General features: G+C 41.9%; 1 protein-coding gene across 3 annotated transcripts; it reads left to right on the top strand.

The window, feature by feature from the left end:
- The first annotated feature begins 5,326 nt into the window (after window positions 1-5,326).
- On the top strand, window positions 5,327-25,703 carry LOC116326966 (acyl-coenzyme A thioesterase 5-like). Of its 3 annotated transcripts, none has more exons than XM_039601787.1 (5): window positions 5,327-5,388; window positions 17,804-17,912; window positions 20,414-20,869; window positions 21,703-21,890; window positions 23,820-25,703. In XM_039601787.1, exons 3-5 carry the CDS (start codon window positions 20,419-20,421, stop codon window positions 24,426-24,428), a joined length of 1,248 nt encoding a protein of 415 aa, XP_039457721.1. In that variant the 5' UTR covers window positions 5,327-5,388; window positions 17,804-17,912; window positions 20,414-20,418; the 3' UTR covers window positions 24,429-25,703. The 3 variants fall into 3 exon arrangements, with proteins under 3 accessions (XP_039457721.1, XP_039457723.1, XP_031604275.2); XM_039601789.1 differs by having other exon boundaries at window positions 5,333-5,388; window positions 20,419-20,869; XM_031748415.2 differs by lacking the exon at window positions 5,327-5,388 and having other exon boundaries at window positions 17,637-17,912.
- The last annotated feature ends 351 nt before the right edge of the window (window positions 25,704-26,054 follow it).

Genomic DNA, 26,054 nt, shown 5'->3' with positions numbered 1-26,054 from the left:
AATTTGTCGCCCATTTGAAGCATGACCTGTCTGAGGCTGCCCGCATTGCCGGGCAGAACAGCCGTATTGCCCAGACCCGCCAGGCAAAGAATTATGACCGCAAAGCTAAGAGTGCGCCCCTCTTGGTCGGTGACAGAGTCTTGCTCGCTAATCGTGGTGAGAGAGGAAAGAGGAAGATCGCTGACAAATGGGAATCCACAGTTTTTGAGGTGGCATCTGTGAGACCTGACATTAATGTGTACCACATCAGATACCCTGTGTCACTAAGGGAAAAAGTTGTTCACCAAAACCTACTACTTCCTGTGATTTTCCTTCCTGCAGGAAATGAATGCCTGCCGGTGTCAACCTGCCCCTCGGTTGTTGATAGCGGACAAGGTGAACCAGAACTTCCAGGTGATGTGCAGGATGGTGAGACGAAGACGGTTCGCTGGCTCATGCAGATGGACCAGGCGAGTGATAGGGACTCTGCGGCTGGTCATACTGGTTGTTCTCTTGATGCGGCTTTGATCATCCCAAACTCTGAGGCAGACTCGACTGTGGCTCCAAATGCTGTGTGTGACCCGGTGGTTTTCCAGTTGCCCTCACCTGCCCCCTCTGTTGAATGTGTTGTGTCCTGGAGTGCCTCCTCGCAGCTTCGGGCGGGAGATGCTCTACATGTCCTTTCCCCTGATCTTGTGACTGACACACGACTGAGTACAGAGGCCCATGTGGTGCGTACACAGCCACCACCTCTTTGTACTAGATCAGGTAGACCTGTGAAACCTCCAACACGTCTTATTTGTGAGATGAATGAACAACATGTTGATGATTCAGTGTCGACAGTTGACTCCTTGTTTTCATTTGTGCGAAATATGTTTTCAGGATAGATTACTAGCCATTTTGCAAATGTGCTGTTACTCAGAACGTTTTGGGTAATACCTGCTTGGAGCAATGTTCACGTCATGGGAGGTGTATACGGCATCTTTCATATCTGGGTTGGCAGGGGAATTGGCCGCTCTCTTGCTTGCCTTATTCCATATGGAAAGTTTTTTTTTTAACTGACTTGACCAATATTGTGCTCCCACGGTCACACTGTTATGTTTTATGCATTGGACGTTTCCTGTTTTTCTGTTTGTCATGCACCAATTTAGCAGGATTTAAGGGGTGTGTGTGTAACATAGTTAAATAGACTTGAAGTTAAATCCCGCTAAATGGGACATTGGCGCCACCTTGTGTTGTAAAAGTCACCCTGCAACATTCACAAATGGCAAGGGATTCTGGGTAATCCTCAGAATAATGGAGGATTCCTGCGAGGTAAGGAATGCGCAAATGTCATGGGGAAGAAAAATCATATCACAGGTTGTTAAAGTAATACAGTCTGACCCGATTATTTTTGTTGTTTATACACCATTTGTTGCGGGTCATTTCTCCAGTCTTTATGTTGAATTGAGTGCATGTTTAGGTGAGATTTCTTTATTGCGAAGAGAGGAAACAAAAGGGGAGCATAGTTAGCTAACTCTGTTGTTGCTTTCCCATTTAGATCTTGTGCTGATTGCCCACGACATTAAAAGAGAGCATTCTAACCATTGCCTTTTTGTTGTGAATGCAGGTATGTGACTGTGCCACACTGTTTAGAGAATTCACATTGTTTCATGTACAGCTTTGAAATATATTTCTATATTCCTTTCATTTGGGAAATTTAACATGCAATGTTAATGGTGTTGAGGTTTTTCTATTTTGGTTGTATAAATTTACCACTATACGATCACACTGCAAGTGGAAATGTAATCCTCAGAATAATGGAGGATTCCTGCGAGATCTTGTGCTGATTGCCCACGACATTAAAAGAGAGCATTCTAACCATTGCCTTTTTGTTGTGAATGCAGGCAAACCAGAGAAGACACTACACAGAGGTCACAGTAGGACTATAGTCTTACAATATACTGTTCTAGGCTCCAGTACCTCACCTGCACAATTCTTTTCACCTGTGACTTTCACCCTGTTGTCTCATCCCACAGAAAATTAAAGTAATGACCCAGGACACATATGACATATTGAAAATAGTCAAATGTATATTTTAACATTACTCAGGACCATCAGACTAAAAATTAAATAAATAAAAATCCTAAGTAATATAAATTAAACTGCTGGTAGTATTTTAAACAAAAGTAATCTACAATCATGGGAGTATAATAAACTAAAACTGGCTTCTAAAATTGTCTATAAGTTCAAATAAAGCTTCAAGTTAAATCAAAAATATTTTATTTTCAGTCAAAAATAACATGTTTCTAAAGTTTATAGATTAATTTACTATTGCAGTGGACATGCTCTGGAGTGACGCTCTTATTTAAGATGATGTTCCCAGCTGCTGACCATGTTAAAGATGCTATCTGTCATGATCTCAGCCATTTGAGAGGTGCAAAAGCCTCTTTACTGGAAAAACTCATCTATACTTCTGTTCTTAATACTAGTAAAACAACAAAACAGAACTGGAAATCACCGTTATTTTTCACAAATATGGCTGTATCATAGTTTCTCAGATTGTGTAATCTTCAATGCCATTTAAACGTTTAACTGATTATATATATAATTAATAATTGATATGGCCCGACCTACATATTAACTCCCTAATGTTAGGCGTAAAAGTTAATATATATGTATAATATGTACAATTTCATATAATTAATGTGAGAAGGAAAAACAAAACAAAACAAAGAGACAATGTAGCCACTTCTGTTTAATGGTTTACTGTTGCGTTTTAAGGCTAAGTCCACACAAGTCGCCACTTCGCTTACTTTGTGCATATTTTGAATTTGTGGCTTATTTGGGCTGCGTCTCAGGTCTATCACAAGTCTGCAAGATCACGGGTATGTGACACCCTAATGTGTGATCCCATTAGAAGTAGTACTTGTTAAAAATGAGAGATTTGTCACCGAAATGAACTATGTGTAAAAGGTAGTTGCATCCCCCGGCCTCCGGGTGGCGCATTGCTCAGTGAGACAGAATAGCGAGGTCATAGGTCCTCCTCTCCAATATGGCAGAACCGAGGCAAAGAGAAACTTTACCAGTCATCTCTGGCTGTGTCCCAATTCAGGGTCTGCACGCTTGAAGTACGCATTTCAAGTGCGAGTACGTCACCGCCACGCGACGACGGCTGTCCCAATTCAAAGTGCACTTCAAATGCATACTCCAAATGCGCCGTCGATTTCCCCAAATATCAAGCGTGGTCCGGTGCACGCTTCGTGGTCCCATGTATCCCACAATTCATAGCGCGGCGGTGGGTGTGGATAATTTTGCCGCAAAATACGGCAGAAGGGAGTGGCCAAAGAGTGAACTGTCAAAAGTAAGTACTGAATATTATGTCACTTATTTATGTGCGAATGTTTAAGAACATTAAAACATGACTGTTGGCCACATGTCGGCAAAGTTATGTGACATTAGTGATGTTCGTACTTTCAGCGGTAACTTGGTTTTAAAGCCTCTACTTCTAAATATATATATAGTCGACCTTAATCTTACAGAGAATGTGATGATTTTATGGATAATTAAAGTCAGTCATATATCCACAAATACAACAAGCTGAAAGTCAGTGATGCTGCTCGGTTTGCAGTCCTGAATATCACAGCACAAGCAGGATTCACTGCACTGTTAATGTTAGCTATGTTATATTGCTGCCTCTGTTCGGTGGTGTCGAGCCAAACGGACTTTAACGTGTGTTTGAACGAGCTGACGGTTCACTCGTTAAGCTGAAAGAAAGATGCTTTAATCACAGGAGTCACACATGTGTCCACTGTACCATCTGGGAACTCTTCTTGTTTAGCACTTTTCGTAATAACACAAACACTAAATCCTCCTTCTCTTGTGCTGTTTTGTAGCAGTGTATACACCTGAGACTGTCACCTGTCTGTCTGTCCTGCACTCTCTCTCTGTTTCTTTCTCTCTGATTGTGGAATAAAAGTATGAACATGTATTTATAAGTTACACTTGTGTTTGAATCCTGCAGCTTATCACACATTTGATTTCCATGTGTGACAACTGCAAGTGTCCAGAGTGAGGACAGACTGAGGGACCCACTGCTGCACATCATCTGTGAGGCTTTGCACCCTGATGATCCACCAGGACAAACTCAGCAGTGTGTGAGGAAGAGGAGGAGGAAGAGCCAGCAGCAGCTGACAGATGGAGAGAATAGACAGACTGTTCCCTGTTTGTGAAGGACTGCTAGGAAAGTTTAACATAACTAATTGTCTGTCCTGAATCAGTCTTATTAGGTAATGTTCAAATAATGTTATCATCCCAGTGTTTTTCAGTGTGGGAGAAAGTACTCAGGGCCTTCAAGTTACACACTATGAAAGGCAGCAACAAGTTTAATATTCAGAAACCTAAAGTATGTATCAGCAGCAGAATGGAGCTAAAATAAATGTTTGTTTCAGTTCTATGAAACTTTGAGTATTTTGGATTAGTAGCACTGCTGTGTTTGTTGCATCATATTGCTGTAATTGTTTATATGCTTTATATATTCTGAGGTAAGTTGATCTATAGTGTTACATCATATTCTATAAGGATGTTATGTGTTTGTATAGTTTCTGCCCAGTTTGACCCATTTAGCAGAAGTCAGCCTGTTTAAGGCTCTGATATCTATTCTGTATGACTTCAAGCAGTTATGACATGGTCTGATTTTATCACCCAATAAAGGAATATTTCATATATCAGTCTACTCTTCATTCTATCAGAAACAGTTATCACAGCTCGTACATTTTCTTTTTACACATATATGTAAGCATTGAGCCAAATTTAGTAATGCCAACATATTGAAAGAACAATGTTTGTCTCTTATATATAATACATCTGTATATACACTGTCAGAGATACTTGTCTTTGAGTGAAGATTTAAGGTGATAGGAAATATAAATAACTGCTACTTGCATCTTTGACCCAGAGTTCAAGCTCATATATATATATATATAAAATCTGACAATACATATAATATTGTCCATATTATATTAACATTACCACAGTGAGATGACTTTAGTCTCATGAACAACATTAGCTAATTATTATTTACTAACTAATCTTAAAATGACTGTTCAGTACAGGAATGAAGCCCAACTATCATGTTTTAGAGTCCTGTGGTCTCAACTGATCAAAGTGATGTCATGACAAAAATGAATGACCAACAAAACATTCTTTCTCCTTCATTTCTGTCATACAAAGCTGTATGAAACATTTCTCGCGGTTAGTATCATGGTTGCTAGGCAACCTGAACAGCGCGACGAAGGCTAGACCGTCCCATTTCACAAGCCTCTCACTTCCGCACTTCCCGTACTTGTAGTACGCGTAGTGTGCGTACTTCAAGCGTGCAGACGCTGAATTGGGACACAGCCAATGTCTCATCATTTCCCTGTTTTGCAGGTTAGTAACCGGTAAAACTATATTAAAACGGTTGTAAAATATTGATAAGAAACACAGCTAAATGTGGGGGTATAAATCAGTGGGTAAACCCTGTTATTTGTTACATTTATTTGTTAAGTAGAAGGACTGGAAAAATGCCGAAGCCTAGCCAGCCACGGGCGCCATTTTGGTTTCATTTTGCACTTATTTCAGGATGTTTAGCTGAATAAGCTCCCTGTTGTATCCTGATATTGTGAATATGAATGTTAATATGCTGTTGGCAGTGAAGAATGACTGTTTACTGGTTTTAAAAAGTGATTTTGAGAATGTTAAAGCTAAAGCTAAGCCTGCCAGCATACGCATGCCTGTTTCATGTATTTGTGAGCTACTAAGCTAAATTGGTTTAAGACCAAGCACTGGTATGATGGTTAAAACAATCAGAATACATAGGTATTTGGGTTAAATAGAGGTAAAAATGTATTTGAACATGCATTTCATATTGTTTCGAATTGTCATTCAGAGAGAATAGCTGTGTAAATGATTTGAAGGTCACTACATGTGAAGTATTCTTGTTACCCATGTAAAGATTGTGGTATTGCAGCTTGAACATACAGACGGTTTTGTTGTTATTTCTGTTGCATATGGAGAATGTTGGTGCTGCAAATTGAAAATACACGTGATTGTGTAAATAAATATGGCAGAAGCGAGGCAAAGAGAAACTTCACCAGTCGTCTCTGTCTCATCATTTCCCTGTTTTGCCGGTAATCTGTTTTACCGGCCCAAACTCTGGGTCGGTTACAGGTTCATCGAGAAACAGCACGAACCGCCAAACATTTCAGACTCATTCTCTTTGGTGACTTTTGGTTTTAACAAATAACATGCATGTGAGGCATTTTCATAGTGTTTAATTGCTACCAAATATCCCTTTTTAACCAAATATCCCTTTTTAACCACATTAATTATTTTCGTGAAGAGGTATTTGGCCTGTAAGGAGTACAGAAAGGTGTATCAGAATACCTTATTCATCCCTGAGGAAATTATTTAGAGTAGGCTGAGAAATGCATGCAGAGTGCAGCATATTAAATAAGCATCATATGTTTTAGACTAGCTCTATTCTAGTCCTGCTATTACCAAAATATATTCTTCTTGTTAAAAGACAACCTATAAGCACAAGAATTATTCGGAGGTGGATGAAGTACTGCTTTGCGTGTATAGCAAATGTAATTTGTGAACCACATTGAGAGATCAATAAAAGTTTCACTGTTATTTCGAGTCAGCTTGTGTTACCACTTTGTAAGTCTTATTAGCTTTTAATTAATTGTGACTGTGCATTAATGTCATGGATTTCGTTCTTCTGACCTCATCCACATCTATGTTTTTAAAAGTTTAATTTTAAACAATGTAAAAGAAATTTGAAATTGCTGTTTACATTTTGAAATGGCTGTGTGGTCAAATCTGCTTCAAGTTCATCAACTGAGTTAATAATTGTACCGGACATAGAAAACTTAGAAAAGATTTACTTAACTAGACAGAAGTCTTTATGTATGGGGGGATGGGAGGGTATCTATCTGCAAAGGTATCACATTAACAGTGGCTGGGCAAGAGCTGTTAAAAATTGACCAAAAATAGGACACTGAGAGTTTATGTGTCACTCTGGAAGATCCTGTTGTGCTGATTTGCTCCCCAGTGCAAAATATTACTGCCACTGACTGAAATGGTCTCATGGTCCTGGGTCATTTTGACCCAGCGTTCTTTGTTTCCTTGTGTTTCTGTATCATGTTAAGTTCATTTGTTATTCTTGGAGTATTCTTCTCGGTCCTAAGTTGTTTAGTTTATTGGGTTTCCCCTTCTTGCGTTTTATTCCGTTTCCCCAGCCCGTCATGTCTGTGCTCTCCCTCATGCAGTTCAGTCTCCTGCGGCTCAATCGCCCTCAGTTCAGTCCCCAGTGCAGGGCTCTAGACTAACTTTTTGACATGGGCGCACCGGTACGCGTAACTTTAAAAATTTAGGCGTACCGGCACAAAAGTTAGGCGCACTCAAATTTTTCAACCGCATCGCTTAACAACGCAGTTTTACATGTGCACTTTCTTTGGGGAAGTCCATACAGACAATATTAATTTCTAAATTATTAACTAACAAACTTGAGCTTAAATTGCTTTGTCAATATTGTAGAAAATGTTAAACTTAATCATCATCTTGGCTCCTCTGACGACCTGTTTGCTGCTGCCTGCTGCTGAAAGGCAGTGGGGAGAGGGGACATTTGGGCAGTGCATTTATTGCAGCATACTGTATAATGTGTTTTCTGGATACACTGCTGTTTTTTCAGCATTCAAAGATTGATGGCACCGTGTCAGAGCTGGCTATGAATTTCAGACGGATCAGTCCTTAACACAAAAGTTATCAATAGTGATAGGATAGGTTTGTAGCTTGAACCTATCCGCTGGAACGTTGAAGGCAATGTAATTACACAGCAAGCAAGACACGAAGTAGGCAACATTCTTTATGTTTCACGTGCACGGGAGAGAACTGGACAGGCGCCGTTCCTTCGCTTGACCCCAGTTGCTCTCGTCCGCTCTCCCGTAACACTGCTCTTTTATTGTGGTTACATGAATATGCATAGGTTCTTTAACATATGACGTATACATACACACAAAGAGTACCTTGCCTGTGATTTTGTGTGGCGTGTGTGTGTGTGTGTGTGTGTGTGTGTGTGTGTGTGTAGGGTCGAGATATGACCCGTGAAGACTCCCAAAGCTGGTGCCAGGAGTCTAGCGGTCCATCTAAACAAAAGGCTCTTAGACTCAAACAGATATACGTATGTTTGCTATACCATATATCAGCAAGAGAAGATACAACCTCTCCTAGGAGGTGTGTGATCTATGCCAGAACACTCTGAAGAGGAGTGAACGCACTCCCCTCTTCATGCTACACAGAGTTGTTACAGGCCTCCTAGGATGAGACATTCTTTCAATCTACAAATAATTATATACTTCTAAGCATATATGAGTAAATATTTCTAAGCATAAATGACAATAAACAATACAAATCTAACATTTCCCCCCTTTTGACAATTATGCTAGAAAAGTCCCCAGTTATGATCACCTCACGTCTGTCAGTGTTAATGCAAACATTTTATACTCAGCATATGTCAATGTACACAGTTTGACAAATATATTAGCAGTTATCCAATTTCTCATTGATCTCATTCAATGGTAACCTGCATCCTACAAGTAAACAGATGAATTGTTAATGGTCAAAAGAGAAATTAACATTTTCAAAAACACTCCAGCTTGGTTGTGCTCCTCTGCAAGACATGTAAATCTCACGTCTCTCTGCAGAGTGGTTTAAGTTCTGCAGGGCGTCATAAATGTGTCTTCCAGTTGTTTCCATCACCGTCCATAGGACCAGAGTCCAAATGTATGTAGAATAGACATTCAAACATACCAGTTGAGTTTGTTGTTTGTCAACATGGGTCTCAGCTATCGTGAAAGCTGCAGACCTCTTCAGCACTCTAGTTTTATGGCCTCTGCCAACCCCCATCACCTCACTTCAGGACTCCATCCTGTGGGGGATATTTATGACTCCTCCATTGTCCATCCTCTGCAGGAAAACCCTCTGTGGAAAGGGTGCTGGATCCAGTTATCTTACTGCTGCTATGATCCCAGCAGTTTTCAGTGTGCCATCGTATGCACAGTACAGTGACACAGCATTAGGTGATGTTCCTAGGAAACTGCTGTCATCACCACCATAGCTTCTGGCTCCTGTGCTTCTCACAGAATCATGATGTCATCCTTGGACTCCGCCTGCACTGTCGATGGAGCTTGGCACGCTCCCCTCCTCCTTCAGGTGCCCGTCTGTCGTCCACAATCTCCTCTGTTGGCCTCTGGAAAGCCCCCTTGGCACAGCTCTCATTCCAACGCAGCTTCGTGGTCCTTGCTGTGGCTCCAAAGTCTGATCTCATGATGGGCCCCAAACAGCTCAACCTTTGACCTCAACCACTGCCTGGACTGTCAGCTATGCCTGGAATGGTTCTTGCTTCTCACTGGGCCTCAGAAGACTTCTCAGGAGATTCCTTTCAGCAATACTCTGACTGCTGCACCTGTATTTCCTTGCTAGGAGGAAAAATTTCTATTTGGAGAGCATGTAAACCATCATCAAACCACATTCTTTAGTTCAGTGAGCTTCATCTATGGACCATCCAAGTCTCATGTGAACATGGATGCACCACTTTGCATAGGTTAAATACCCGCTGACTAACTGTTAATCACCCAAAAATCATAAAAACATAGTTTAGAAAACATAAAAAAGATAGTTTCATGTAACTATAATTCTGGACCCCTCCTCTTGACGCATGGACACTCCCATGAGTCAACTCATCAAACCTAGATTCCTGTCTTAAAGAAAAAGGTTAGCTAGATCACGTCCCAGGCAACATCAGGGCATCCCCTCTGGAGTAGCTCCATAACCCTGCAATAAAAGATGTTAGTGTGTTTTGCATATTAAGTTTGCTTAAAAACTGGCTCTGTCTGGAGCCTGCATACACACCATCGAAGCATTCAGCATCAGCAGGACAAGTATCATGTGCAGGTTTTCTCAAATCAGTAAACTACAATTATTGGCATAATTTGCCTCAGACATGGATCATCCCATGTACTCCGTTAACATTAATGTAATCGGTGACTTCCCTTAAGCAAAGTCACTCCATGTATTTAACACTAGGAGCTCAGTAGTGGCCAGCTAATGAGCCCCATATTAAACTATTCCATAAACACTGCATGTCTTATCTGCTTTCTCATGTTACTTGTCCGTCTCTGCTGAATCCTCTACATGCAGTCTTAGAAAAAACAAACATCAGCAACACACATGGACAATCCTGGAGGTCAGGCACAAGTTGACAGGGTCCAGAGGTGCTATAAAAAGACCATAAAGTTAGCCATCTATAGCTGTGGAAAGAAGTGGCACTAGTTTCAACACAGGGAATGTTTCACATGTTATTCACATCGTCAAAGTAACCTTCACATTTCCCCAAAAACACAGTGTAACAGCATCACCAACTCATAACCTGTAAACACAGTTTTCTTCACACATGAACCCAGAAATCCTGTAGTAGAAAAACATCAACCAGCTATCCTGGTATAAATCACATGATCAACTCACATGAAAAAGTGTAATGCTGTAGAAATGTTAGCGCTGCGCAGGTGTATACACACTTTGTCACAGTCACCTCTGTGAGCAACACAAGGTAGTGAATAACACCCCTGATAGATGCACAGACACAGAAAGTGGCATTTAAAAGGTTAAATCATCACGCAACCTTGAATGTTGCTGTCATCTTTCTGCTCCTGTAAAAAGAAACACACATAGATTCATCTGCACCTTTGTCAGGTGGGGGTTAACTTCACACAGTCGTCAGTCAGTCTGTCAGCTTCTGTCCGCTTTCACCAGTCAGTCAGTTTTATTTTCTCTCACTCATTCATTCATACATTCATTCATTCGTTCTTTGCTGACAGTGGGAATTACCGTCGCATTTTCATTTCCACTTCTCAGCAAAATGACGTCATTTCAAAAGAAAAGAAGAACTTTATATTGGATTATCTCGCTTAATCCTTTTTGGGTAGGGACCTATTTTCTAATTGTCCCATATAAGTGACTTTCTCCGGAGCCCATTGTAATCTTTTGGAGAAACTCACTTGCAACAATTTTCTCGACGACGCCGTCGATAAGCGCTTCTGTTGTAGTCGTGCAGATCTGCTCAAACAGAGATTATCAATAAAACTTTCAGTGCACTGTGAAAGTGTCAAAATAAAAAGACCTCGTCAAGTCATGACACATGCTCCTCATCTCAGGAGGGTAAATCATACCATTAGCATGATTTATCAAACCATCATACTAATTGGCAGGCTCAACTTCACAACAAAAGAAAAATCATCAGCTAGATTAATTCAAAACCAACCATCAGCCGCACAACACACAACATAAGCCTCATGTCTCATTAGCTATGAATTTTAATCCCCAGGACTGTACTTTTCACTCATTTAGGCCACAGATCCATCTTATTCATCTTTTCTCTTTCCCTGTCATCATAAACATGTGACATGTTGTCATGCATTTCACAAAAGAAGTTTGTTCTCATATATTCAGAGTTGTGTATCTGGGTGCAGGATTCACTCACACATCAAAACAGGAAACTCAGTGTTTTAGAGTCTCCATTCTAACAAACTCCAACACATCCCATTCACTCGTGCTAGAATTCAATCACCTTTCATTAATCTAAGAACTATCAACTAATTTGCATATCAGCTATTAACCCACTAAGTTGACAGGACAACAGAAATGCATGTTCAAAATATTATCACAAAAATAGAATTTCCCTCATACAGTAAAATATTTTGTGCTGCATCAATCGGGCAGAAAGCATCTCCCAATTTACTATATTAACAACTAAATTTATTGTCTGATCACTGGTTGGTCAAACCAGAATCTTTTTTTTTTTTTCCCACAAAAATTAAACTGTTGTCCTGCAACCTAGAGAGTTAACTGTCAGCATTGGATAAATTAAGCATTTGATAACAAGCATCTGCTAAATTGACACTATTTTAACACTGATGAGAGATAACAAGCTGATTTTCATTGCATGTGTGTTTGTGTCAGTAGGCAGGTTTAATCAATGTCTGTGGAGCTGCATCTCCAGCAGGGCATGTTCTTAAAGCTGCCTTTCCTACACACTTCTCTGCTATTAATTGATCATCATTTTCAACTAATGTGCTATGAGTCCACTGGTCTTTGCATCACACTAAGTAACTTGGACAAGATGATAAACAGACTCACATGCTCAAGATGCTGCCTAATCTTCATGGGCTCTCTTGTGTTTGTGTTAGTAGGGTTAATGCATGTTCTGCTTGTGTGTGTGATTTTGTATATGTTTCTTTTTGCAGTGTTTCAGATTCCTTCACAATTTTCCACTTAAGCAGTCAGTTTTCTTTTCCCCAGGTTTGCTAACCCAAATTTTGATTTCCCACATTAAACACCAGCTTTCCTCTGTGTCCTTACCTCCTCTCACTCTGTTGTCCTCTCCCACTTCAACAGTCCAACAGCCGGCAGTTCTTCTTCAGCTTTGTCCTGTGTTCCACTGTCTCTTCTTGCCATTTTCTCCAAAGGTGGCAAATGTCAAACTCCAACAGTCTCCTCAGTTCTCCTCAAACGTTCTTTTCACAAGCACAGTGACTTTGCAGCTTGTTGGAAACACAGTGCCATTCATCCAGTCAGGATGATGGTTTGCTCTTCTTCTCCACTGCTGTTTGTCCACACTGCTGCTGCTTGCTGGGACTCTTTGCTCAGGACTTTGCTGCTGTTTCTTTATCTGCCATGTTATTGCTCTTTGGAACTGCATTCCTTGTCTTCAGGGAGGAGTGAGAGCTCGCTTGTGAGGATGAGGGACACATGGTGCTGTAAATAGCCAAAAACTTGGCCCGAATGTTTCCAATGATGTTAAACTATAATTTCCTTCCGACCGCTGCATATGGGAAATTGATCCGGGTCTGCTCCTCACCTGCAAGTGACACACTGAGACATTTTGATCATTATTCTCATTACTTAACCGACACACAGAACTCTCTCTCTGTTTTGTGAACTCTCCTTTCTTAAAAGCAGAAAGTGAGATTGTAGTTGTTCTTGGCTGATAAACACAAAACCTTTTTCCTATTATTGTTTTCATCTACAATATAAACTTCGTCTCTTTTTTACTCTTTCTTTCTTTACACTAGCTGGTGACCTGCAGAATCACCGCTCTCACAATTTGTGACAATTACTTTTACACAGCACACACACACACAGCGACGTCAGGCACATTCACACTCACTCTTTTCATCTGCATAAATAAATCATATGGCTGATGACATGTGCCATGGTGATCCATAAGTATGATCACAAGTTTTATTTAATTATTTTTCAACCCAACAAAGCAAATAAACAAAAACATGATGCTGATGCTATGAACACTCTACACACATGAGTCAAGATCCAGGAAAACTGCTGCGCATCTGAAAGAACTCACGGAAACGCTGCACACTCCAGTTATCATAATTATCATAGTTTTGTTTCCCTCTCTTTGATGAGTTCTCAGCCAGCTCCCGATCTGATAATGTGTAGCTTGCTCATCAGCTCAGAAGAGACCGCAACGCAACCTCACACAGTGGTTGGGTGCTTTGCCCACAGCGGCAAAGACTTACATTTTCAGCTTCTCCATCATGTAGTTTTCAGCTGCTTCACACAGGGTTCAGCATAATAGTTGTTTTCATAGGTGTGCTCTATATCTCAACAATGGCTCATATTAGGATGACAGTTTTCAAACAGGTCAAGTGCCTCTATGCACGTAATTAGGTAAAATATTATCTATTTTACTTCATCTCATATGTCATTGTACTGAATTTGAGCAACCTTAAGCTTAATGCAGATTACTGTTAACAACTGGTTAAAGTAATGGTCTGGAGCACAGGCTGTTGTTGATCAGGGCAATCTAAAGAATCATCTAAACATTTTGTGTCAGCATCGGGTGGGGAAAGCCATTCACCACAGCATAGCTTAACTGCTGCTGATGTGGGCTGGCCTTCTCCACACGCTCTTCAAGGCTGCTGTGTTTTCTGAAAACTTAATCTCTTCCATTTATAAGCCTGCGATTAACCGCAGGGCTCAGGTCCGCGTGAAACCAGCGACCGTGCTTTAAATGAACCCAGCGCAGCTAAGGAGCCATTGCTCTCTTTGTTTAAATACTTTGCGCTGCCAGCAGCGAAGTCCAGTCTGTCACCCTCTGATGCACTCTTGGTTGCTTAGGAACCCATGATAACAACAACAGTCAGCGTCACAAACCACGTGTTCTACTCCGCAGTCATTCACACAAACACACTCAACACAACACCAACAACACAAAATAGGCCTATAACTTTCCCCAGCCTCGTGAACCCAAGACGGCCGTTGAGCTCCTGGACTCGCGTGTACCCGCGCAGTCACTGAGCTGCACCTGCCTGCGTGAAACCGCACGGCATAGGCCCGCGTGAAAAACCGCTGCGGCAGTTACAATTAAGGAGCCGTCGCTCTCTTTTTTATAAGCCTGCGTGAAACCGCACGGCTAAGGTCAGCGATGCAAGCCGCGCAACCGTGCTTTCGCGTGAACCAGCGCTACTGTAATCTCTTAGTCGTTCTCTTTGAACTTACTTGGTGTTGCTTAGCGTGTAATATCAGCCTCGGATCCCGCCCGATCGTCACTCATCGAAGAGAGAAAACAGACAGCTAATCCACCGGCCGGTGACAAATTCTCACGTTTCGCTGGCGTCAGGGTTCTCTCTCGGTGAATGCCGACTCAGGGATCCGCTCGAAGGACCAATTAATGATAGGTTTGTAGCTTGAACCTATCCGCTGGAACGTTGAAGGCAATGTAATTACACAGCAAGCAAGACACGAAGTAGGCAACATTCTTTATGTTTCACGTGCACGGGAGAGAACTGGACAGGCGCCGTTCCTTCGCTTGACCCCAGTTGCTCTCGTCCGCTCTCCCCGTAACACTGCTCTTTTATTGTGGTTACATGAATATGCATAGGTTCTTTAACATATGACGTATACATACACACAAAGAGTACCTTGCCTGTGATTTTGTGTAAGCGTGTGTGTGTGTGTGTGTGTGTGTGTGTGTGGTGTGGGGATATGACCCCGTGAAGACTCCCAAAGCTGGTGCCAGGAGTCTAGCGGTCCATCTAAACAAAAAGGCTCTTAGACTCAAACAGATATACGTATGTTTGCTATACCATATATCAGCAAGAGAAGATACAACCTCTCCTAGGAGGTGTGTGATCTATGCCAGAACACTCTGAAGAGGAGTGAACGCACTCCCCTCTTCATGCTACACAGAGTTGTTACAGGCCTCCTAGGATGAGACATTCTTTCAATCTACAAATGATTATATACTTCTAAGCATATATGAGTAAATATTTCTAAGCATAAATGACAATAAACAATACAAATCTAACAAATAGTTCTTTTCATCTTTTCTTATTATCCACAGCTACATCCACTTCTGTCAGGCCTAGGCTGCTCACTGGGGCTGGGTATCATCACTGATTTCTATAATCCATTCGATTCTGGTTCTGAAAGTCCTGATTTGATTCAATTTAGCCTCAGACAGTCAGAAATATTATAATTCTGATCATTTATCAGTACTGATACACATGAGACTTCATCAGAATTGTGAACATCACAGCAGATGCCTTGTGTCAAAGTAACTGAGAATAAAACACAGAAAAACATGAAGGAGATTTTCCTGGTCTGGCGTTTTATAGCAGATAACCTTAAAATATTCTGCAATATTCTGCAATTTTGCATAATTTTAAGTTTAAATTTCTTCAGTATTGAACAGCAGAAATTAGGCTTTCTTGTCCGAGGTCATTTAAGTGAAAAAAGAAAAGAAAATGACAGCGGCCGACAGCGCTGTAAACAACGGTAGACTGGTGGGTAATAAGAGACTGTATAATGCAGAAAACAGAGATTTGAGACGGAAACTGTTCTTGAAGTACAGAGAGAGAGAGAGCTGTGCATGAAGTGTGATTTTTATCGTGGTGGAAGCAAAACGCAAAAAACTCAGAGGGAATTCATGACGACATTGATCAAATGTGAGCGTGGTTTGCTGCTTCTTTTGTTGCTGGCTCGGCGAATTTTGGTTGGAGAGACAAAACCTGCAGCTCAGAATCTAGCGCAAAAAAGGACGGAAACACAGCGGACCCGACGCATCAGAATCGCTAAGCTCCGACAGCGTGTCCGTGTTCGGGCCGTGGGGTGAGAAAGCCGAGAAAGACAAAGTTGATTCTGATGCGTCGGGTCCGCTCTGTGTTTACGTCTTTGTGTGGAATCCGTTAATGAATTGATATCGCTTTATTCAAGCTACTCACCTCTCTCTTCCACCTGCACTTTCAACTGGACCACGGCCAATCAGAGAGGTCCCGCCCTGACTTTCTCTGATTGGTTTAGTCCACGATAGGGGCATAATGTGTGTCTGTTGTTGACCACACGGAGAGTTGCAGAGAATTTTTTTTTTTTTTTTTTTTTGTTACCTGAAAATATTTGCGACCAAATTTTTTTTTTTTAGTCGCACCACTGAAAAATTTGGTCACATTTGCAACCAAATTGGTCGCACTCTAGAGCCCTGCCCCAGTGGCTCTGTCGCCCTCAGTTCAGTCCCCAGTGGCTCTGTCGCCCTCACTTCAGTCCCCATAGCTCTGTCGCCCATCCAGTCTGCCACTCAGCTACATATTCAGCGAGGGGTCTCAATACCTTCTGGCCCTGCATCAGCTCCTGCTGGAGGCTCGACTGAGCCAATCCAGCACTCCGTGGCTTCCACGTCGCCGTCTGCCTCATCCGCTGGGGGTTCTGGAGAGCCCGGCCAGCAGCCTGTCTCTGCTCGAGGGTCCGAGGGGCCTGTTCAGCAGCCTCTCTCTGCTGAAGGGTCCAAGGGGCCTGTTCAGCAGCCTGTCTCCACTGGAGGGTCCGAGGGGCCCGTTCACCGCTTCTGCCATCAGCGCCTCCATCTGCTTCATCCTCTGTGGCAGCCATACCACCATCAGGTCCAGCTTCGTCGGCTGTAGCTGCCACGCCCTCATCTGGTCCTGCCTCGTCTGATCCTGCCTCGTCTGGTCCTGCGGTTGCCATGCCACCACCTCATCCACGTCTGGCTCGGCATCGGCGGCCACCTTTCAGGCCACTGACTGGACTGCTTCACCAGCATGGACAGCCTTCGGACCTGCTCTATCGCCGTCATCTTCCACGTGGCTGGCCTCCCGAACTGTGTCGCTGCTGCTGCCTTCCACGCAGTCGGCCTCCTGAACGGAACTGTTTTGGACCTTTGTGCTGCTGGCCTCCTGGTCGGCCCCCTGAACTACCCTGTTATAGACTCCTGTGTTGCCGTCCTCCGGGTTGGCCTCCAGGAACCACTTATGAACTGCTCCCTGTGGTCCGGTGTTTTTTTGTGGATGTTTTGTTTTTGGACTGATTACTCCTCTGTGTATATAAGCCCTGTGCTTTCTTCTGCTTGTTGCTGGTCCGTCTGTGATGTCTACCCCCAGTCTCCCTGTGTTTCCTCCATGGTCCTTCCTGTTTTCCTTTGCATGTTACTCCGTGAATTTTGTTTTCAGTTTCAGGTATTTAGGTTTTCCCAGTTTAGTTATTTCTTAGTTCCTGCCCTCGCCATCTCCATCTTAAATAAACTTATTCCTCATACCAACCTTTGCCTGCACTTGGGTCCTCACTTTACCTCCACACGGCCTGCCTCGCCAGCTGTGACAAATGGATCTAATATTAACAGCTTGTTGAATCGATTGAGAGTACAGTGGGCACTTGTTGCGTGGTTGGTTGCTTGCTAATAATATCCATCCATCCTTTTATTCATCTCCTTTAGCTTATCCGGGACCGAGTCACAGGGGCAGCAACCTAAGCAGAGAAGCCCAGACCTCCCTCTCCCCAGCGACCTCCTCCAGCTTCTCCAGGGGAACACCAAGACTGCCAACGTGAATTATAATTTTACTGAATTTACGTTTACCCTTAGCCAGCAGTTTTAAATTTCCACCAATGTCGCCTGCTCTGGCCCCTGGAAGACAATTGACTATGGTTGCTGGTGTCTTTAGCTTCACATGTCTCAGAACAGAATTGCTAATTACCAGAGTTTGATTCCAAGCGGGTGTGTTGCCGTGTTGGGAAAAATGGTTAGGGACATGAACCGGTTGGTGGTGTACCTGGTGCTTCTGTTTAAGACTATGCTTCTTCCTCACAGTCACCCAGACATCCTGTTTCCACGGCTGCTCAGGGCAGTCTGTCTGGGGCATACTTGCCAACCTTGAGACCTCAGAATTAGGGAGACATTCAAAAGGGCTGTTGGGGGGTGTACATATACATATATATACAAAAAACTTGAATTTTACAGTGTTTATTTATCAGATAAAATAAGTTAAATGTCACATATTATTGTCTGGCCTGAAACAGCGGGGGTGTCTCAATTCAGAGGCTGCGTCCACCTGAGGACCCGGCCTTCGCAGTCTAAGTGGGCCGGGTCCTCCGAAAGCTGGGTAGACTGGAAATGAGTGACTATGAAACTGGACGGTCTAGCCTTTGGAATTACGTCACGAGCTCGCTCGGTGGAGTGAAACTCTGCTGTCTGCTACTTGCTATCTAAAATATAACCGGACACTGGCGTACATTTTCGACAATCTCACACTTCTCTTTAATCAGTTTTCTGTTTGACGTTTATTCAGCTGTGTGAAAACCCTGGAGGAACCCACCTGAGGGATTAATAAAGTTTTATTTAATCTAAGCTAATCTAATAATTTTAATCTCAGCCAAACCGATTTACTCACTAACAAATAAAACACTGAAAAAAGCCACACAATAAACATCTTTATCCGGCTCAGATATTTGAAGTTTACACAGCTACATTCTCACCTGAAAATTTGTTAAAAGTTTATTTTGCGACCCAGAAAGAGTAATAAAAGTAATATTAAAACTAAGTAGCTGCAGTAGTAGTAGCCATTGTTGGAAACTGGAATTGGCTGGGCCAATCTGGGATATAGTTTTTCAATTTTGATGTCCGGGTGGAAAATCGGGAGAAATTCAGGATTATGGTGACTCCAGGAAATTTTCGGGAGGGGCACTGAAATTCGGGATTCTCATGGAAAAATCGGGAGCGTTGGCATGTATGGTCTGGGGACAGCTAGCAGGGCCCACAGGGGCCTGGCTATCTCAAGGTTTTTCAAGAGTGCGGAGCCGAGTCTCCAATTCAGTGATCCTGGCCTCCAGAGCTGCAAATAGGCTACATTTATTACAAGTATCATTACTGCTAAAGGAGGCGAAGAGAAACTGAACACCTGACACAATGGGCAGGAAAGTGCAGGAGGGACAGGTGAAGAGGCCATGCTGCTGGCAAGTCGGCTATGAGCTAAGCTAAGCTAGCGAAACAGTAAAGAAACAGTGAGTGAATACTTTGGCTATAAATTAGCAAGTGAGTACACAGAGAGTATGCTTCGAATGAAGCACGTGAAGATCACACTATGAAATAAGAAGATATCTAAAGGTTTTTAATTAAATTGCTATGCAGGTAAGGCTACATAAAAACACCACTGTGTGTTGGAACAGGAAGTGATACTCTACCGCAGAGAGAGTGAACACCATATGACAGTTCCACCCAAAGAGCTGTTGCTGACCCTCTTAATTCCTATTGAAACTAGGAGGGTTAGGGTATAAAGATTGAATGGCCCCTAGCAATGGGGATTCAGGAGGTCCTCAAATTATTCCTTCCACCATCCGACAATGTTCTTAGTCGAAAACAGCAGCCCCCCACCCACACACACACACACACACACACACTATACACAGCGCAGGTACAGCACTGCTTTCCCCTCCTGAGTCGGCTGAAGGTTTGCCAGAATCTCTTCAAGGCAGTCTAAAAGTCTTTATCCATGGCCTCTCTGAACTCCTCCCATACACGAGTTTTTGCTTAAGTCACTGCACCCAAAGTCCCACATGCTAACCAAGCCGGATAGGACTCCTTCTTCAGCCTGGTGGCTCCCTTCACCTCTGGTGTCCACCATTTGGTTCAGGGCAACCACCTTGTGAGTTGTGAGTTGTTGAAGATCTTGCAGAACTAGGCCTGTGCCAGGCGTTCCCAGAGCACCCTCACTATATGTTAAATGTGCCAGGTCTGTCCAGCATCTCCGTCAACGGATCCCCAGCTACCAAAAACTAATAATACATATTTGAATAGAGTGTGGTGCAAAGGATTTCATACGCTCTGGTGCAAACTGGAACAGTGGATTGTTTTAAACACTGGATGTTAGTAATGGCACCCTTGAGTCTTTATCTGTCCCTCTGTTTGTCTGAAAACATAAAACAATATGTAATATGGATGGGTCTCCAATTTTCTATCTCACCTTGTCCCATTTTAAATCTTCTTGCAAATTTATTTTGAAAAGGGTCTTTTTATGTTACATTCATGGACTCCAATTTTTCTCATTTTCAGAAAAGATGTCCTCTCAAGTCAGATTGAAACTGCTGCCGAGCGTCAAATGTATGTTTGATGAGCCCATTCAGGTGAAGGTGGCCGGGCTGAGGCCAAGGCAGGTTGTCAGCATGAGAGCCAAATCAACTGATGACAAGGGAGTGGTGTTCAGCTCCTCGGCTACCTACAGGGCAGACAGCAATGGGGAGGTCGACCTGAAAAGAGACCCCTCGCTAGGTGGGAGCTACTTTGGAGTAGAACCCATGGGTCTGCTGTGTTCCATGAGGCCACATACCATGCACAAAAAATATCAAAAGACAAATTGCATAAACCCCCAGGTGGTGACGTTTTTTGTGCATGAGGAGGAGGGCAGATTACTGGCAGAGATGACAAATGAGAGGCTTCTGATGAGAGATGGGGTCACCAGGGTCCCCGTCAATGAAGGAAACATCCGTGGAGTCCTGTTCACTCCTCCAGGTACTGGAGGTGGTTCCAAACTTTCTGTCTTCATTTTAGTTCATGTAATATTAACCAGCTTATAAATCAGAATTGTTGAAATTAAACCTTTAGTGTCATTCATCTGAAACTTCTAATTCACATCTCAATATTCTCACACCTTGATTATTGCAATTCACATTTCAGGTGCATTTCGCAGTCGTCCAAAGCTCATATCAAATTAGTGCAGAACACAGCAAGACTTGCTAGAAAGACTGCTAACAAAAATAGGTGGTGGTCACATATTACACCTATTTTGGATCCCTTCTGTGGCTTCCAGTGAAATTCTAAATCCACTTTAAAACTCGATGACTAACCTATAAAGCTACCTTGCTTTGATTTTTAAACCAGTGGTGATGGTACTTTTGAGGTTGGTGGATTGGTGAACAGCCTTCCTCGGTCATTCAGGTCGGCTGACTCTGTTATTTGTTCTAAATGACTGCTAAAAACTGATCTTTATAACTTAGCTTCCCCTTAATATCTTTCCATTTATTTTAAGCCAAATTGTCATGGACACTGGAATCAATGTCTAACCATATCAGTGTTATTCATGAAGAAATTAATCAATAAAAACTTGATTCTATAGTGGGCAAAAAGCTTTGCCCACTTTTATGTGGACTTTTATTCAGTTGTGGCTGTGACAGTTGACCTGGGTATTGGCTTTCTATTGTTGAGTTATTTAATTAGTCATATCATAATAAAACATATGTTGGTTGTAGCAGAGAACAGATCTACGTTTCAAGACTGTATAGACATTAAGAATAAAATTTAAAATGTGACCTGCTGCTGACGAGAACCTTTTTTCTTTCTTCCAGGAAAAGGTCCTTTTCCTGCTGTGTTGGAATTGCCCACCTCAATATCTGAGGCAAGACCCAGTCTACTGGCTAACAAAGGCTTTGTGGTTCTCTCAAAGGCGGTGTACGATAAGAAGGGTGACAATTTCACAGAGATGCATCTGGACCACTTTGAAGAAGCAATGAATTTCTTAAAACAGCAACCAAAGGTGAGTCGCTCTAGTGCACACAGACTGCAGAAAGATGTTTCATACTAAAGGGAAGGTTATGTCTTTGTAAGCTGTGTACTCTCAGAGAGTAAATTTGTAGATCCCAGGTGGAATATCTGCTGTATTCCTGTAGCTAATGGCGATTTGACTCAACTTAAGGGGGAAGGGCTGCAGTTAAGAAATATTCTCATTTGCATTAATTCAGATAACTGAATACGTTTCAGAGAGCATAAAGCTTTACAACATAGTATTTTTTTTAATCACACTATTTTTCTTTATGGGGCGATCATGGCTCAAGAGTTGGCAGTTCGTCTTGTAATCGGAAGGTTGCCGGTTCAAGCCCCGGCTTGGACAGTCTCGGTCATTGTGTCCTTGGGCAAGACACTTCACCCGTTGCCTATTGGTGGTGGTCAGTGTGCGTAAATGACTGAATGTAGTGTAAAGCGCTTTGGGGTCCTTGAGGACTAAGTAAAGTGCTATACAAATACAGGCCATTTACCATTTTCTTTAGAAAGCATGAATTATTTCTATTATCACACAGTTGTGATTTATTTCCAACAAATAATAATTTTCAGGGTCAATATTATTAACCCCCTGAAAATTGACCTTTTTATTGATAGTAGAAGCCACTGATGTGGAATGCTGTGCTTTAACTTTGTAATGCTCAAACTTTGTAAAATCAAGTTAAAACTGAGGGTTATCATCCAGTTAATACACAATTTCAAACTTCAGCAAAGGTTTGAGCTGTCACTTGAGAAAGTAACATGCCAAAAACAGAAGAAATCCATTTAGACTTGAGAATACAAAATGTTGAAGATCACTAAACAAGAAATGGTTATCACAACATTTCCAAGTTTCAAGATGAGATGTTTTAAGAAATTTGGCCGAGAGAGTTACACAGTACAGAACAAGTTTGGCAGAGGTAGAAAGCAAAAGATTTCCAAGATTCTGGAAAGAAAACTAGTGAGAGATGTGTCCAAAGACCCCAGAACTACTGCCAAGACACTTGAGAATGACTTAGCCAAATCTGGAATTGTAGTCTTAAAGAAGACAATCACTAGAGCAAACAAACAAAGAAAAAAAATAACACTTCTGCAGATGAGACACCTTCAAACCAGACTGAAGTATGCTAAGGACAACATGGAAAAAAATAATGCATACTGGAAGCACATCCTTTGGTCAGATGAGACAACAACTGGAGCTCTTTGAGACACTTGGTTATGTTTGGAGAAAAAGGGGAGAGGCATACAACCCAAAGAACACCAGCCCCCAAATAATAATAATAATGCTATTATGCTGTGGGAATATCTGGAACTGGAATCAAGGTGAGATGAATCATTAAAAGAAGGATATGCAAAGATTTAAAGGAAAACCTCAAGCAATCCGTATCAAAACTCAGTCTGAGCCATCAAACAACCCAAAACATACATCTCTTCTTGCAAAGAACTATGGCCAGAACACCAAATTGAACATCACTGACTGACCTGCACAAAGACCTGATTTGAATCCCATTCAAAATGGGAGCGTGAAGTGAAGAAAAATGTCCATGATAGAAGCCCATCAAATCTGGAGGCGTTTGAGAGATTCACCAAAGATTAATGGGCTGGGATTGCTCAGGAGAAGTGAGAGACTTTTTGAAAACCACAAAAAGTGACTGCAGGCTGTTATCCAGCAAATGAGGTACACAACTGACTATTAGCATCAGGTAGCTAATAATTTCTTAATTTTTTTCCTGTTTAGCGACAATGCCATTTTCTTCTTTTATTTATTGGAATCATGAAGGTTCACAGTGCTTCACTGTGCATATGTGAATGTGTCACTAATGGCAATATACACCAATCTGCAACAAAAATAAAAATAATGACAAGTGAAGTCAGCCCTTGACTCCAAATGTTTTATCACCTTTGAATTTTTGTGTGTTTTTCACAGGTGGGCAGTAAAGGAGTTGGCATAATGTCAAGATGCAAGGGAGCAAATATCGGACTGTCACTCGCTGCTTTTGTGCCAGGTGTCGAGGCCATAGTGTGCATCAATGCCTGTAATGCCAATGTGGTCACTCCTCTCTACTACAAGAAACGGCAGATCCTGTCATCATTACTGTATGACGAAAGCAAGTTTATTCCCACTGAATCGGGTGCAGTCATTGTAAAGGATGCTCTTGAAGATCCCCTGGCAGAGAAGAACAAGGGCAGCCTCATCCCCATTGAACGAGCCAAGACCCATTTTCTTTTTGCGGCTGTAGAGGACGACCTCAGCTGGGACAGCAAAGCCTACATGGATGAAATGGTGGTGAGACTTAAGCATCATGGGAAGGAGAACTTTGAGACTGTTTTTTACCCTGGAGCTGGACACATGTTGGAGCCACCTTATGCACCCCACTGCCCCTCCAGCTTCCATGCAGGTGTAGGCAAGCCAGTCCTGTGGGGAGGGGAGCTCAAGGCCCACATAGCAGCTGAGATCCACCTGTGGAAGAAGATCCGGGATTTCTTCAAAACTCATCTGAGTTGTGATGCAACACAGAATAAAGCCAAGTTATAGATTCAAACAGGATGATTAGAAAGCTTGAGTTACAGAAACATAAATCATGACAGCAAATTGGCTGTATGAAAATCACATTTTATAATTAATATAATAGCTTTTAATGTGACAGTTTGAAGTTATGATGAAATTGTGATTTGCACATGTGTCTTCCCCTCCTGTATCTCCTGAGCCCTGTACTCATGTTTCTTTTTTCACTTTTCTTTATAATTCTTTAGATTGCCACTTGATCTTCTGTCTTTTTGGACTCTGCAGCAAGCTATTGTTTATTTCCAGTCAGCCTTCTTTTAATGTTTCATTGAAATGACTTTTTATTTGTTTTGACTCTGAAATAGTGTTGTGCAGATGAACCTTCTCTCCTGGTGTTATTGGGACACATTGTACATTTATTCAACTGTAAGAGGAAAAATTGCTGAATGGTTAAGAAAGGAAATAGAACAATAGAGAATGAAGTATGCGACACGAAATGGCACTGTCATCATGAAAAGCTAAGTCTATCGCTTCTTCAAAGTAGTCCAGATTCATCTATTTGCCTTTGAAAGCTTTGATTTGTATTCAGCTACTGGGAAGACCATGAAGCCTTTGTTGACCAGTAAAGAGGCTCTTCTCTCCTGGTATTTATACAGAAAAAAGTTAATCCTACTTTTTGACCTGATATATCTTCTGCAGTCACTAATTAGGATTTAACTAATTAAATTATATATAGGAATTAATGCACTGAACAACTTAATCAAGTTTCTTCACATTTACTCCTTGTGTACTGGTCAGTATCTCAAATATCCTATCAATGCAATGCTTTCTTAGATTAAACAATATATAGTTGGTCGTGTACTTTATGAGCTGGTGATGAGCATCAATCAGTCAATCAATTGTTATGTGCAATGTAACTATTGTGGGAATGGGAGTAAATATGAAATTATCGTGTTTACTTGATTTAAAAAAATCTTTTGCTATATGTATGTGTTCAAAAATCACCCTTCGGCGTAAATTAACTAAGAGGAGGAAGGAGTGAAACTGTGTCTAAACTTGCTGCAGTCACAACTTCCTTTTTGACTGACCCAGGGGCGATTCTAGGATCAGCGCTTTGGGGGTGCTGAGCACCCAGAGAGCTGCCCAGCCAGGCAAGATGAACTTTACTCATCATGATGAGACTTCTTCCCTGTCTCTGTCAGTCCCTGCATTCTTAAATGTGTCCAGTTGTCCTGAGTTCTCTCTGACTGTCTCCTTGGTGCATTTAAACCCCTGTTCCTCCCTGTCCTGGTTGTCTGTTGTCTTCGTCTCCGTTATCAGTTATCATAATTTTACCATCTCTGTGCAAGTCTGCAAATTTCTTGATTAAATCATAAGATTCTTAAATTCATCAAGTCTCTCTGTGCCTGGGTCCTGGTCACAAAACATGACATCACTGTTTTGTACATTTTAACACAACCCCCACATTTGTGAAAGAAAAGCAAAACACTTTTTTGAAAGATCTGTAACAAAACCATCAAATCTCATAAAGGTTATTTAAATGCTGCAAAAGAAGAATGGATTGGAATAAAAAAAACCAAACATATCCTAACCTTAATTACTTGGGGAAAATTATGAATGATGATCATAGTGAGTAAGAAGTAAACTGAGAGCATT

Source organism: Oreochromis aureus, linkage group 18, assembly GCF_013358895.1.
Source record: "Oreochromis aureus strain Israel breed Guangdong linkage group 18, ZZ_aureus, whole genome shotgun sequence".
In the NCBI taxonomy this organism is placed as follows: Eukaryota; Metazoa; Chordata; class Actinopteri; order Cichliformes; family Cichlidae; genus Oreochromis; species Oreochromis aureus.
The sequence above is the reverse complement of the archived record's forward strand: the minus strand, read 5'-3'. Positions and strand labels throughout refer to the sequence as shown.

Excerpts from the sequence above, each read along its gene's own strand:
- LOC116326966 (XM_039601787.1), top strand. The coding sequence starts at position 20,419 with ATGTCCTCTCAAGTCAGATTGAAACTGCTGCCGAGCGTCAAATGTATG. Across the intron at positions 20,870-21,702 it reads AGTCCTGTTCACTCCTCCAG|GAAAAGGTCCTTTTCCTGCT; the intron begins GTACTGGAGGTG and ends TCTTTCTTCCAG. Across the intron at positions 21,891-23,819 it reads TCTTAAAACAGCAACCAAAG|GTGGGCAGTAAAGGAGTTGG; the intron begins GTGAGTCGCTCT and ends TGTTTTTCACAG.